Raw genomic sequence first — 15696 nt, 5'->3', positions numbered from 1 at the left:
TACTGTGTGGAATCTAAAAGTTTAAAAAGAAAGAAAAAAGGAGCTCATAGATACAGAGAAGAGATTGGTGTTACCAGAGGCTACTTGGGAGTAGGCAAAATGGGTGAAGGGAGTTAAAAAAGTACAAACTTCCAGGTATAAAATAAGTAAGTCATGGGGGGTGTAATGCAGAACATGGTGACTATAGTGAATAATACTCTATTATATACTCAAAGGTTGCTGAGACTAGATTTTAAGTTCTCATCACGCACACATAAAAATTTGTAACTGTATGGTGATGGACATTAACCAGACTTATAATGGTGATCAATTTGGAACACAGTCGATTCTTGAACAACATGGTTTGTACTGCAAGGACTCTCTTGTATGTAGATTTTTTTTTTCAATACATACAATTCTGTAAGTGTATTTTCTCTTATTTTTTAATAACATTTTCTTTTCTCTAGTTCATAGTACACAGTGCATGTAACATACAAAATATGTGTTAATCCACTGTGTGATCAGTAAGGCTTCCCGTCAACAGTAGGCTATTAATAGTTACGATCTTCCACAGTGTTGGGATCAGTGCCTCCAACCTCCACATCGTTCAAGGGTCAGTTGTGCATAAAATCTAGAATCAGTACATTACACTTCAATTTAAAGGAATTGCAAGGGGGAAAATAAGCCTGTTATTAAGAAATATGAAAGAAAATACCGAGAGCAACAGCTACAAAAGTTGAAAATGAGAGCCTTGGGAACGGAAAAACGGAAAAAGGCAACTGCATACTCTTTTTCTTATAAATAAATCCTAAAATCCTGAGTCTTTAAATAAACTATGTGCGTATGTAGTATTTTTACTTTTGTGAATTTTTAAAACTAAAAAAAAAAAAGTATCTGCAAGAAAACTTTCGAGTGTTAGGACACAGATCTAGATTGGGGAAGGATGAGCAGTAGACAGTACGGGTGTGATCACATCAACAGTCTGGAGGCTTTAATAAGATGCGAGAAGTGTGAAGTAAACTGGAAAGATAAATGTGGGTCAGAGAGGGAGGTGGGCTGAAAGATCTTAAAGGTAATACACCAGCAAGGGACCACACGAGGGGATGGCTGACGTAGAGAAGATGGTCGCAGGAGCTATGGAAGTCAAGGATTGGAGACTGCCACGGTGTTGGATGATCATCCATGTGCTTGCTGAAATATTCAAGAATGAAAGCAAGAGTAGTGGAAGAAAGATGGAGCGCTATTTCCCCTCAGCTTGTAACTTTTCCTTTAAAGTGTTTTCTTTCTAAAACGGAAAGATGGAGAAAATAAGAGGTGAACTATCTAAGCACACAGGGCCTTACGCTTTACAAAAAGAAAAAAAGTCCTACTTGTACATTAAAAAGTCCTACTTGTACATTTGCAGGACATTTTGGTGAAGTAGAACAAGTAACTAATATTATTTAGGCAGTCGATAAATTTGGTGAACAAGGTGAGAACTCAAAGAGTAGAGTCACCAAAGTTATTTACTACAGAGGCAAACCTCAAAAGGTCAAAGGACAGCACTGATTGTCCATAAAACTGCTCCGGTGAAAAGCCCTTACTTTTAACAACACTAGATACTAAAACTATATATTCAAGGAAATCTCTTAAGACATACAATCAGATGATACGGGTATGAGGTGTTTTGCTAGATATGCATATGTATATGTGCATACCCATCAGGAAAAAAACAGAAATAAACAGCAGATATGGAATGTCAACAAACAATGTCCACTGACTTAGGCCAGAGAAAGCTGAAACTGACAGGGACTCTTTAGGTAGGGCATTTTGCAAACAGGAAAAAAGCAGACCTGCTTGGAGACCCCTAGAAGGGCTCAGGTATCTAAAAGCATCAGAGAATTTCTGAAACCAGGATCAAGGGCAGGACTCCAAACGGGAACACTGAAACTCTGTCAGTAGCACTTGAACCCACGGATCTCTCCATAAATAACAAAGGACCCTTACATTTTGGAGGGAACACAGAAATTTAGGATTCCATGAGACTGAAGACTCCATAAACAGCTAAGGAGGGTTTGCACTGAAAACAGAGGCCATCCAAGTCTTCTCAGCGAACAGTTAGACTTCCAGTCATTTTCTGCACCTGACTTCCAGAGTTCTAGGGCTCAGGTTTATATCCCAAGGAATTCCTTCCAGAGAAAACAGAGCTGCCAAGAGCCAGAGGATTCTGACGCTTGGGAGTTCCTCCAATGAAAAAGTGGCCATGTCTACACAGAAATTCACCAGCTAACAAATCCAGACCACGCACACTGAGCTCCCAGTCAGGTTTTAAAAGTGTGTCACTTTTATTTTATTTTTTTAATGTTTATTTATTTTTGAGAGAGAGTGAGAGAGAGAGCACGCACGAGTGGTGGGTGAAGGGGCAGAGAAAGTGGGAGACACAGAATCCGAAGCAGGCTCCAGGCTCTGAGTTGTCAGCAGAGCCGGATGCGAGGCTTGAGCTCACGAGCTGTGTGATCATGACCTGAGCCGAAGTCGGACTCTCAACCAACTGAGCCCCCCAGGTGCCCTAAAGTGTGTCACTTTTAAACATGAATGGAGTCTCAAGAATCATCAGACGTCTGAAAACCTGGGCATCAGACAGGAGACCGAACTAATCAGGGAGCAAAATGGAAGCTGGAGGAAAAGAGAGCCTGCAAGGGGAGGAAGAAAACATCAATAAAAACACCAAGTCCACAATGAAAGATATTCCATCTGAAAATTCTAATACCAAGAACAGATCTTCAAATGAAAAAGCAGGCCACACAAAAGACAGAAAATCACAATACGTGTGGAATGAGTAGATGAATAGGATTCTTCAACTCTGTAAGCTAACATACAGTGGAGCAATGCCTTCAAAATTTTCATGGAAGATACGTGTCACCTGGATTTCTCTACTAAGACAAAAACCATAATCCAAACACGCTGGTCGAATAAACTTAATTAGATATGCTGGGGCTCCAGAAAAATGAGACAGTAAACCAAGAAAGGAGAAAGATACAAGGTCAAGGAAAATCCCAACAGAAGAGGAAAAGGAAATCACTAAGGACGGTGAAAGCAAGTCACAAAGTGACAGCTGTCCAGCAGATCCAGATGACAACCAAGCCCACAGGAGACAGAGGACACTGAGGAACACAGAAAAGAACCTATAGACTCTAAGGTTCACAGATTTGTCAAAGTTTGGGGATGAGATTATGTAATAATTTAAGATTAACCAAAAAGTAACAAAAAGTACTTATTAACTAGGGGAAAAACAAAAATTGTGTAAGAAACAGAGCCATAACATGCTACATAGCAGTTTGTGAACTATGTCTACATGGCTAAATAATGCACGTTAAAGTCTAATTTCAATAAAAATTACAGTTGTACTGGAAGGCTGGAGAAAGGGGACAGTGTTAGCTATGGCTAGGATGTGTAAGAGAGCAAAATCCTCATTTTTCACAGAACGAACTACAATGATAGTAAATCTAAAGCATGCCATGTTCCAGGCACAGTTCTAAGTACTTCATTATTAATTTACTCATCCTCATTAAAAACCTTACTATTATCACCCCCATTTTATGTGTGAGAAAACGGAGACAAAGTAAGTAACTTGGGGCACCTGGCTGGCTCAGTCAGGTAGAACATGTGGCTCTTGATCTCGGGTTGTGAGTTTGAGCCCCATATTGGGTGTAGAGATTACTTAAAAATAAAATCTTAAAGAAAAAAAAAATTAGGTAACTTGCCAGTTACATAATTAATTATAATTAATAATAAAGCAAATAAAGCAAAATAATAAAGCAAATAAAGCAAATTAATAATAAAGCAAAGAATCAAACCTCAGCAAATAGCTCCATAGTCCATGTTGGTATCTACCCGAACAGTTCTCAGAACTCTCTTAAAAACTGAGAACACCGGGGCGCCTGGGTGGCTCAGTCGGTTAAGCGTCCGACTCCAGCTCAGGTCACGATCTCGCGGTCTGTGAGTTCGAGCCCCGTGTCAGGCTCTGGGCTGACGGCTCAGAGCCTGGAGCCTGCTTCTCATTCTGTGTCTCCCTCTCTCTCTGCCCCTCCCCTGTTCATGCTCCGTCTCTGTCTCAAAAATAAATATAAACGTTAAAAAAAAAAAAAAAAAAATTAAAAAAACTGAGAACACCAAAGACTCTCAGTTCAAGTGCATATCAAAGATCGAGTATTTTAACAGCCTTTTCAGAATTGTGGCTATTCCTCCTTTAATGCAACACAAAACTCAACACAGATTTCCTAAAGGTTAGTTGCAATGTCAAATATGAAATCCTATCAATGAAATTTTCATAGTCTGGTTATGTTAAAATCTGTGAGTCTCTTGCAATTTGAGGGTATATTTTGCATGCACTGGTCATGAGGAAAACACCGGTTCACTTAGTTATGCAGATCTTCCAAATGTTAACACCTTTTATTATTCAATATCAAAAAATCACATTCATTAATATCCCCACTGATCTTATCAGAAAAGTGTAGCTACTGGGAAGTTCTCAAGCTCCTGATGCTGAATGTAAGTTTTCCAAAATTCTCATTTTCTCCAGAAAACACTAGTTTTTCATCAGTAAGAAATATTTCAGCTTTTCCTTGAAGTGGCAGGTTTGCTGTTCATTTTTGAGAAAATGTTCACCTTCTGAAGTCTAACGAACCATGATGTCAGTCAGGCATTCTTTTCAGTTAAAGATGATAGACCATAAAAAAAGCAGTCTGAGTTCAGCTCCTAGCTCAAAACAGTTACATATACGAGCTTTTTCAAAACATCCACCAAACTTCTGTATGTCCTTTGGAAGTACTTGATGCATTCTTCCCATTTCAGCACACAGAATACTGGAGGGTGGAGAATTAATGAAACTTGTAGTTTTTGGGGCACCTGGCTGGCTCAGTAGGGTAAGCATCCAACTTCGGCTCAGGTCATGATCTCACGATTTGTGGGTCTGAGCCCCTACGTCGGGCTATGTGCCGACAGCTCAGAGCCTGGAGCCTGCTTCATGTTCTGTCTCTGCTCTCTGCCCCTCCTCAGCTCACGCTCCCTTTCTCTCAAAAGTAATCATTAAAAAAACAAAAAACATGGCACAAAAATAGACACTCAGATCAATGGAACAGAATAGAGAACCCAGAAATGGACCCACAAACGTATGGCCAACTAATCTTTTTTTTTTTTTTTTTTTTTTTTTTTTTTTTTTTAATTTTTTTTTTTCAACGTTTTTTATTTATTTTTGGGACAGAGAGAGACAGAGCATGAACGGGGGAGGGGCAGAGAGAGAGGGGGAGACACAGAATCGGAAACAGACTCCAGGCTCCAGGCTCCGAGCCATCAGCCCAGAGCCTGACGCGGGGCTCGAACTCACAGACCGCGAGATCGTGACCTGGCTGAAGTCGGACGCTTAACCGACTGCGCCACCCAGGCGCCCCGTGGCCAACTAATCTTTGACAAAGCAGGAAAGAATATCCAATGGAATAAAGACTGTCTCTTCAGCAAGTGGTGCTGGGAAAACTGGATGGTGACATGCAGAAGAATGAACCTGGACCACTTTCTCACACCATACACAAAGATAAACTCAAAATGGATGAAAGACCTCAATGTAAGACAGGAAGTCATCAAAATCCTCGAGGAGAAAGCAGGCAAAAACCTCTCTGATCTTGGCCGCAGTAACTTCTTACTCAACATGTCGGCGGAAGCAAGGGAAATAAAAGCAAAAATGAACTATTGGGACCTCATCAAAATAAAAAGCTTCTGCACAGCCAAGGAAACAATCAGCAAAACTAAAAGGAAACCGACAGAATGGGAGAAGATGTTTGCAAGAGGACACATCAGATAAAGGGTTAGTATCCAAAATCTATAGAGAACTTATCAAACTCAACACCCAAAAAACAAAGAATCCAGTGAAGAAATGGGCAAAAGACATGAATAGACACTTTTCCAAAGACATCCAGATGGCTGACACATGAAAAGATGCTCAACATCACCCATCATCAGGGAAATACAAATGAAAACCACCATGAGATACAACCTCACACCTGTCAGAATGACTAACATTAACAACTCAGGCAACAACAGATGTTGGCGAGGATGTGGAGAAAGGATCTCTTTTGCATTGTTGGTGGCAATGCCAACTGGTGCAGCCACTCTGGAAAACAGTATCGAGGGGCCTCAAAAAACGAAAAATAGAAGTACCCTACGACCCAGCAACTGCACTACTAGGTATTTATCCATGGGATACAGGTGTGCTGTTTCGAAGGGACACATGCACCACAATGTTTATAGCAGCACTATCAACAATAGCCAAAGTATGGAAAGAGCCCAAATGTCCATCAATGGATGAATGGATAAAAAAAGAAGTGGTCTATATATACAATGGAGTATTACTCGGCAATCAAAAAGAATGAAGTGTTGCCATTTGCAACTGCGTGGATGGAACTAGAGGATATTACGCTAAGCAAAATTAGTCAGAGAAAGACAAATATCATATGACTTCACTCATATGAGGACTTTAAGACACAGAACAGATGAAGATAAGGGAAGGGAAGCAAAAATAATATAAAAACAGGGAGGGGAACAAAACAGAAGAGACTCTTAAATCTGGAGAACAAACAGAGGGTTGCTGGAGGGGTTGTGGGAGGGGGGATGGGCTAAATGGGTGAGGGGCGCTAAGGAATCTACTCCTGAAATCATTGTTGCACTATATGCTAATTTGGATGTAAATTAAAAAATAAACAAATAAAATAAAAAATAAACAAACATAACTTTCACTGCATCATCACGGACATTAAGCGAACCTGGCATTAACACCTCCTGTGAATGCTTAGCAGAATGGACTAAAATGACAGCTTGGTGCCATCAATTTGACCCACCGTTGCTCCTGCACTGTGAGCACAAACATCAACCTAGTGGAAAAAGGGCAAACACCTCACTGCTATCACAAAAATATGTTTTAACACCTTTGACCTCTTGAATAGGACTCAGGGATCCCCAGGGATCTGCAGATAATCTCTGAGAACCACAGGACTACATAGCCTCACGCATATATAGATAGTGTCCAAACACTGAAAAATGAACAAGTGGTAATGTAAGTACATTTTAAAAGTGGAAGGCCAGTACCAAAAGAGACAAGTAGCTGTCCTTCCAGAAGGGTAAACCTTAACTGTGTCTTTCATAGTACCTCTTGTACGTTATTTTACTTTTTAGAAATATACATTATTCTGCTAAAAATGTGCAGAAATATCTATATCCCTCCCCATCAGACGACAAATAAATCTCTCCCTTTCACAAGGTTATCCCCAATATATTTTGTCCCGGGGGGGAACTCTTACCCCTACATGCCAATATGCAGTGATCAAAAAAAATTAGACACTTAGAAAGTATTAAATAAAAAAGCTTGAAAAATACTGCCTCACCTCATTACAGAGAAGAACATTAACTGGGGGGGGGGGGGGGGGGATCTGCAAAATAAAACAGCTCACCTAGAAAACCATTTCTATCCGTTTCTAACCTAATTCTTGATGTGCCCATGTTCAACATCCCCATCAATGCTAACTGAATGATCTCTATAAGACACAGACAAAATATTATCTCCCCAACCCAAAAAAGATGAGATGCACAAGGTAGAAACACTGTGCAAAAGCTTTGTAACAGAGCAAAACATTCTCCCTGGAAGAATTCATGACAGAACTTGGAAGAATATCATACCAGAAAAGGGGAATTCTGTGTCAAAGATTTCTCCACGTTCTTTAAATTCCGCTGCTGAGCAATGAAACGAATAAGATGGTTTGTTTCAGGGGAGCCCCGAGCACCAATTGTAGAGCGTCGTCTCGATTTTTTCAGGGAGGATGGTGACCTTCCTATAAAGAAAACTCATTAAAATTGGAACAAAACAAGGCAATCATCAGTAATCACGTACTGAATTCCCTGTGATATAGCAGCCTAAGATAGCAAGATAAACACATTACAAAAATCTAAATAGATAAGGATAGGCGAAATTCTTCACACTCGAGCAGTTGGATGGGGATCTTGTTTTGTCTACTGACTTATTCCACACTTCTCAAAGTGACACATAGAGAGCACTATTAGACAGCTCTGGAATGAATATGTGAACACATTTTAACAGTTGTCATTTTTGTTTCAGATTTCCTGCACACAGGGACGGGTGATGGCTTGCTCTGGACTAAGAACTTTTCATTTTCTGGAATTAGTCAGTCTTCTCCCCAAGAACTGAAAGGAAAGTTCTCCACTTAGGCCAACGTACTCTCACATTCCCAATTCTTCAAGAGGATTTATTTCTCAGAGACACCTATCTACCTTGTACACACTACTCTGAATTCTGGCCACATACTGAAGAGGACAAAATAAATCTAGTTTTGTTGTTGTTGTTTTTAAGGCCTATGAATAATGTTAAGAAAGGAATACAGAAAGGTATGTTACAGTGATCTTGTCTAAATCATGTATTACCTAGCTTAGTGCCCTGTGACTTTCCAGTCTTCTGCTACCTTCCATTTCTAAACGCTGTTTTCCAATCTAATCCCATTTCCGTATTTATTTCATTACGCAAAATCAGACTCTACTGGTGAATTTCATTTCTACTCCTACAAGATTAGCCCGAGTCAATTTTCTGTTTGTGCTTTTGAAAGAGGCATTCCCCAATCTTTCTTAATTACTCTTCAACATTCTCTTATTTTTGCCATGCGTGAGCATGAAATTTATTACTATAGTCTATGTATTCCTATATCCCATGTGTCAGTCACATAGTGTTCACAGACATCTTTTCCAGTTTGAGCACAGAGCACACTTCTGAACATTATCAAGCTGGATGCCCTGGGACTCTGATATTCTAATATGCTAAATGCACTGTGCATATTCACAGAAATCTTCCTAATTGAACATTTGCAGAGTCAAAGTAATGACATAGAGAAGATGAACAAAACTAACTTATGTAAGTTATTTTTAAACTTTAAAAGCACTGCAATAGAATGACAACTTCTCTTACCTGAAGGGTTCTTTACAAAGCTTTCAGGTGTAATTCCCAGTTGCTCTACTGTTACTGTGGAAAAGTCCAAGGGTGACTTAAAAGTATCTGGTGTGCAACCATTAGGAGTCCCTTCAGGCGCATGCTTGTGAGGAGTTACAAGCTTCCCATTTCCCAAAATTAAAGAGGTACTTTCTGAAACAGACAACATATTGTGAGGGCAAAATATGATGAAAACAAATACCTAAACCTTACGTTTCACAAGGAGGCAACAGATCACTACATACCAGCACCAGGAATAGGAGACTCGTTGATTTCAAGAGGCTCGCTGTCTTTTGAGTTGGTATCCATCTAAAAAAAAAGAGAGAGAAGAGAAAAATAACCCCATCCCCAATATTAACGTGACTCAATCAAGATCCTCATTCAAGACTGAATTTTAATGCAACCTATACAGGCATGAAACTAGATGCCAAGAACGTATTTTGAGAGCTTTTAAAAAGAGCAAAGGAGGAAACTGCCGTTGGGGAGGAAACCAACAGATCCCACACTAGAAGCCATGGCTTTTCAACCTTGGCAAACATCTGCAACATCTGCGTACCCTGTTAAAAGACACAGCTTTGCAGATTCCCAGAAATTCTAATTAAGTAGGTCCGGCTGGGTTCCAGGAAATCTGAATTTTAGAAAGCACACGGGTGACCCGGCTCAGGTCACAGGAGTGGACACAGGACCACTATCTCCAGAGCAGAAGTACAACACGCTTCTGAAAAGCACGCCCCAAAAACAGCTCTGCTGCACCAGGCTCCTTGCCCTACCTCTGACTCCCGCAGCTCGGCTCTCCCAATGGGTTTATTTGAAACGCTCCACCGCAGGTGAGTGTCTTGCAGGTGTTGACGGTTCGCTCGAGACGGCAAGTACCGGCCACCAAGCGGGTCGCCGGGGGCCGACTTGTCCAGGGCGCCAGCACTCCGACGCCCAAGTGCGCACTCCCTACCCTCTCCACCGCCAGGCCGCACCCGCCGCCCGATTCAAACCGCTGGCCCCGCCTCCCGGCACTGGCGTTACTCCGCGAATCTCTACGCCGCCGCTGCCCGCACGTGTCCACGCGTACCTCTATCTGCCAGGCCTCTTCCTCGCCGTCCCAGGACCAAGAGTGGCTTCGTGAGCTGGAGAGAAGCCACCACTAGCCGTGGGTGACGCATCGACGAGAGACACCGGCGCCTAACCTGTATCCGCAGGGACTACATTGCGTGAGCGTCTCGCGGAGGAACCCCTCGGTTAGTGCTGGCTCCGCCCCCCATTTTCCAATTGGATACTGCAAACTTCGAAAAGAATCGTTGGACCAATCCTGGCAGAAGGACGGGCGGCCCTTACCCAATCACTCAGTCCCGACGCCAGCCGTTTCGCCCGTGGTTTGAGCGAGTTGAGGGGGGTGGTGCTACTTGTATGGGTCCCTGCTAGTGCTCCACCTCTTTCCTTCAAACCCCGCCTCCCTATGCAGATGAGCTCTACCTGGGGTTGGGTTTGCGCCTGCTCAGTAACGCTTTGAGCCGCCGTTCGGCTTCAGGTTCAGCTGATTGGCTGATAACCCTTCCCGTCTGCCAGACTGCAACCTCTCTTCCCTCCCTCCACCTGGGCTGGGTTAGTATGAGCCCACCCAATGAAGGGCGATGATTGGTTGAGTTCTGGCCGGCGCTGCCTCCTGATTGGTGGAGCTTAGAGTCAGTCTGGGAGAGGTGGGGGAAGGGTCCCAGGCTGACTGAGAAGCCCAGGGGCGGGGTGGGAAGGAGGACCGGCCAACCCTGGGGTGTGTGACCGAGAGTGCTTGCGAGTGTGTCTCCGTAAGAGAAGGAAGGTGGCGAAGGGAGGAGAGTCCGAGTGGGTGGAGGGAGGGGTAGGGCGGGAGAAGAAGAAGGTGGGAGGAGAGCCAGGTGGGAGGGTGGCGACTCACTCAGGACCCAGTGGGGGCAGCACGATGAGGCGGGTGACCCTGTTCCTTAACGGCAGCCCCAAGAACGGAAAGGTAAGGGGGTCGGGAGGAGGCGGGCCGGCTGCGGGGGGCTAGGGCAGCGGAGCGCGGAGCGGACTGGCAGGGCAGAGGGCTGAAGTTGGGGAGAGGGGCTGGGAGGTGGGCGTGCGCCGGGGGTGGGGGCGTCCAGGAGGTGAATGTAGGGTCCCCGCGGCCTCCTCCCAACCCGCGGGATTCCTAGCCCGAGCCTGCCCTTGGGCTTTCCGGCCGTCCTGGGGACCAGCGCAGGTCGGCTTGTGCTTTAGCGTTCCCACGTCCAGGTGTGGGTCCTGGAAAGAGGAGGACTCGGAGGGCGTGGGGAGGGCCGCTGTCACCTGAGCGCTGGGTGCTGATTGATGTTCCTCTTGCCGCCGCCTCCCCGAAGACCCCGCTGCCCCCCACCCCTGGCTATAGAAGGTGCTCGTGGCCACCTTCGTGCTGAGTAATGGTCTGCTCCAGAAAGTGGTGGTTAACAACTAAGGCGGGCACGGAAGCCTGATCAGGTAGAAAGAATAAAAAACAAAACAAAACAAACAAAAACCAAAAAAACGGTTTATCGGTGGATAAATAAGATATTCTTCTAGGTCGGAGAGAAGATTGAAAATTAGGGACATTTTCTTGATGGTTCCTACCTTTCTCTTTTAGGCGCCCCCAAGCCCCGCCGCCGCCGAACTTACTCACTTTTTAATTTCGCCTTATTTTAGTTCCTTAGAGGACCGTCACAGTAGACCAAAATGGATTGATTTGACATCACAAGTTGCTGTGTTAGGCCTTTGTTGAGGGTGTGGTACTAAATATTTTTTTCCAAGGCTGGAGCAAGCCAAAATGAATCCTGTTCCTTCTCAAGCCTCTTGCCCCACCCATGAAAGTTGTTCGGCTTCTTTGGAAAATTTGACTGTTCAAGGCAGACATTTATGATGTGGCTAAGTGACATCTAGAAGTAACTATGCCTTAGAGTCTAAGACGAAGGTAAATTGGCCTCATTGTATTATTTGTCAGAATACAGTACTTTGTTTCCTGCATATTTTGGAAACAGTAAATTTTTAACTAGTGTATTTGTGCCCGGGTATGAAAAATGGCTTTCCAACTACTCCGAAATTTTAAAATAAATCTGCGCTAAAAATCTGAAGTACAGTCTAGTTTGTTGACTATAATTTTGCGTTATTCTGGCTTTAGAGATTTAACACATGAAAACAACTGGCATGTATTCAAGTTCTGGAGTTTTCATGAATGTTACTTGCAAATATATTTCACGAGAGTTCTGTTATTTCTGACCATTAACTTTTTATAAACCTGTTTCGTCTGCTGTTAGCTGCTAATAATCTAAAACTTGTTACTGGAAGACTTAGTATATCCAAACAATTGTAATATGTTCTCAAAAACAGACCTCTGATGGACCTTTTTTTCCAGCATCTCTGCTTTGTCCCTCCCTGAAAGACAAGATGTTTCAACTCAGCCATAAATATTTAACTATGCTGTAACTCTCCTCTGAAACCACTGAATTTTGTTTTTTCAAAGATCGTCTGTGTTAGTCTTGCCGTGTCTTTTGCAGCTATCTAGTTTTGACTAGGTTAGATTTTTGGATTTAAATTGTATTTATTTTTAAAATATTTTGATAGGGAATTTCAATAGGTTAGAAAAACCACATCTCGAGTAAATAAAGATAAATATGTTTATGTTGGGAAGATCAAACTAGAAAGTACTTGTATAAACTCAATATTAAAAACAAATCAAACCATAATCCTTACTACTTAATTGGAAAACATATCCTATGCCAAAGCTCTCCATGTTTCCTTCTCTCTCTCTCTAGCTAATTAAAAAAATACTATAAGTCCTCTTATTTGACAAAAGATAGCAGAATAACACGTAACAGCTGGCATGTTGATGTAAATCAAGCGACTATATTTAGCCAGGATTGGCGTGATCATGACATGATGTTCGCGAAAAACATGCTGAAACAGAGCACCCCTGTTCGAGTTTGATTTCCCACCCAGCATTTGGAATATCTGTGTCACTTTCATTATCTCCGTACTTACCTAGCTTCTAGTTTTGCTTCCTGGCCATAGGACCAGTCTGTTTTTTCAAATAAGTTTCCCTTCTATAAAGCTTGTTCAGTGGTTGCCAGACTGGGCCGTAAAGCCCAGGGTTGGAGAGGCCAGGGAGTTACTGTGGGGAACCACGTCATATATGCTACTATGACTTTTCTGTATACTGAATCAACAGAAGTGTTAGCTGGTGAATGCTTTGATGTAGTTGTAGAGAGGACATTGCATTCTCTAAGTGCTTTCCAGAGTGAGATAGGACACCACAGAGGGTGTGCAAGAGGACCCGCCGGTATTTAAGAAGAAATGCTATGCTTTCTATTTGTACTTAAAAATATAAAGTCATATTAAAAGTTGGTTTTTCAATCTATAAAGACACACGTGCTTTCAACCACCGAATATATCAGGTGGTCTCAAGTCTTCTGAGTGAGGAGAGTGGGTTCATACGTGAAAACTTCCTTCACTCGTTGGTTCGCTTAGGCATATTGTGATGTACTGAAGCACACATGTGCTGGGTTAAGATGTGTATTATCCAGGTTTCGACTAAATTAACCTTCACCAAAATGCCAAGTGGCTTTTTGTTTTTAAATGTTTACTTATTTGAGGGGCGCCTGGGTGGCTCTGTCGGTTAAGCGTCCGACTTCAGCTCAGGTCGTGATTTCACGGTTCGTGGGTTTGAGCCCCGCATCGGGCTCTGTGCTGACAGCTCAGAGCCTGGAGCCTGCTTTGGATTCTGTGTCTCGCTCTCTTTCTGCCCCTCTGCTGCTGGTACTCTGTCTCTCTCTGATTCCCAAAGTTAAATGAAAAAAAAAAAAATGTTTTAATATAAAAAAAAAATGTTTATTTGAGAGAGAGTGAGAGTGTGTGAGCAGGGAAGAGGCAGAGAGAAGAGAGAGAGAATCCCAGCAGGCTATGCGCTGAAGGCACGGAGCCTCATGCAAGGCTCCATCTCAGGAACTATGAGATCAGGACCTGAGCCAAAAATCAAGAGTCAGTCGCTTAACCGGCTGAGCCACCCAGGCACCCCAAAATGCCAAGTGGCTTTAAAAGATTCCTTCAAAGAAGCAGCAGATTGAAGACTACTGGTTAATGTGGACACACGTAGCAATGAGAAAATGGTAGAGCAGATATCTCCCAATAGAAATTACGAGATTAAAAAAAACCAAAAACTGGATCTCTGGATCTGAGAAGTCAAAAAGTGCCGAATTTTAAAGACTATTTTAAAGTCCCAAATGATAACTACTATTAACAATAAGCCACTCCCTAAGTGTGTATTGTTCGTGGAAACATTAGCCAATGATGAGGTCATCCCCATTAGCAAGATGTTTAAAAATACTTCCCAACATACGAAGACAATTTCAGATGTTTTTCTTTTCCTTCTTCCTTCCTTGTTTTCATTGTTTAAAGTCAATTTTATATTTGCAGGGTTTCATTCAATTTAATGATAACTAGGGGATTTTTCCTGGCTGACTCCATACTCTATGTTGATTAAAAAATCCTCATTTGGGAAATCATATTTTTTCTGCGTGTGGCATAAGCTTTATAAAATAACTAAATAAACACATAAATGTTTGAGCACATGCCCAAAACTGTTTTACTGATGGGGTACATAGTCAAAAACATTTGAAGGCCATGATTCTAAAAAATTGGGATCTTTAAATTTTAGGGTTTTTTTTCAATTGCTCCAAAAGAATCAGTTGTGCTTGAACCCTTTCCTCCTTTCTCCATATGCCTCAGAATTTCCATTTTTCTCTTTTTAATATTCCCTGCAAATAGTTGGCATAAGGAATTCGAAATGAGGGCCCAAACACCTGAATGTAGTGAATGGCTTTGGAGCAACCTGGTGTCAGTTCAAAATTTCTGTACATTTTGAACATAAGTTGCTTATTTAAACTTCAGAATATTCAGTAATGGGCTGTGCAAGTTGTAAACCTTTTGTATACCTTATTCATTCATTCAGCCAACACTTCCTGAGTACCGTCTTCTATGAGAAACCATGTCAGTTCACTGCAGACGTAGTGGGATATGAAATAGATCTTCTGTGCTGATGTTTACAGTCCTGACCCAGGACGTAATCGTTTTCCTTCTGGCTTTGTTATTAGGTCAGAAATGTGTTGTTGGTGTTGAGTATCCAAATTTGAATCCATTATATTAAGCGGAAGAAAGATGAAATCTAAACATTAGTAACAACTTTGCTCTTCAATTTTAAACATTTAAAAAATGTACTTGATACACATAAAGAATATCGATAATGCATAAAAAGTAAGAGGAAAATAATAAATAGGGTAAACCTCCCACACAACCCAGGAAAAAGCATATTACCAAAACTCAATTACTTGTCCACTGTTGTATCCCCTTGCTTCTCCAATTTCATGGGTGTGTATTTCTCTTTGCCGTATTTCTTAATTTTTTTTTAATGTTTACTCATTTTTGAGACCCAGAGACAGAGTGCGAGTGGGGGAGGGGCAGAGAGAAGGAGACAAATGACGCCAGGCTCGAACTCACGAACTGCAAGATCGTGACCTGACTTAACGGACGGAGCCATTCAGGCGCCCCTGCTGTGTTTCTTTAATAGTTGAGCCATGTATGTCTGAGTAACTAAACTATATTTTGTTTTGTCATTTTGGCACATATCCTACAATGATATATGTAATCTTTTTGGATTTACGATATTTCTAAGATTATAACCTTAA

The 15696-nt window shown here is 42.1% G+C and overlaps 2 protein-coding genes across 4 annotated transcripts in view; one reads left to right on the top strand and one right to left on the bottom strand.

The window, feature by feature from the left end:
* The window catches only part of CDCA2 (cell division cycle associated 2), a 52990-nt gene extending 42369 nt beyond the window's left edge, over positions 1–10621 (bottom strand). Inside the window, exons 1-4 of one of the 3 annotated variants that reach the window (XM_060653225.3) lie at positions 10065–10621; positions 9244–9307; positions 8978–9151; positions 7684–7835 (exon numbers count right to left, since the gene is read on the bottom strand). In XM_060653225.3, coding sequence (XP_060509208.2) covers positions 7684–7835; positions 8978–9151; positions 9244–9307 — 390 coding nt within the window. In that variant the 5' untranslated portion in view covers positions 10065–10621. Of the gene's footprint in view, positions 1–7683; positions 7836–8977; positions 9152–9243; positions 9308–9768; positions 9999–10064 lie in introns of those variants that run through there. The other 2 variants (XM_060653224.3, XM_060653226.3) reach the window with 2 other exon arrangements.
* Positions 10622–10805: 184 nt separating this feature from the next.
* Positions 10806–15696, top strand: part of KCTD9 (potassium channel tetramerization domain containing 9) — a 37114-nt gene continuing 32223 nt past the window's right edge. The window contains exon 1 of the mRNA XM_060653228.3: positions 10806–10976. Coding sequence (XP_060509211.1) covers positions 10929–10976 — 48 coding nt within the window. The 5' untranslated portion in view covers positions 10806–10928. The remainder of the gene's footprint in view (positions 10977–15696) is intronic.

This window comes from Panthera onca, chromosome B1 (genome assembly GCF_046562875.1).
Source record: "Panthera onca isolate mPanOnc1 chromosome B1, mPanOnc1 haplotype 2, whole genome shotgun sequence".
Classification (NCBI taxonomy): domain Eukaryota; kingdom Metazoa; phylum Chordata; class Mammalia; order Carnivora; family Felidae; genus Panthera; species Panthera onca.
Note: the sequence above shows the minus strand (reverse complement) of the source record. Positions and strands in the feature narration are given on the sequence as shown.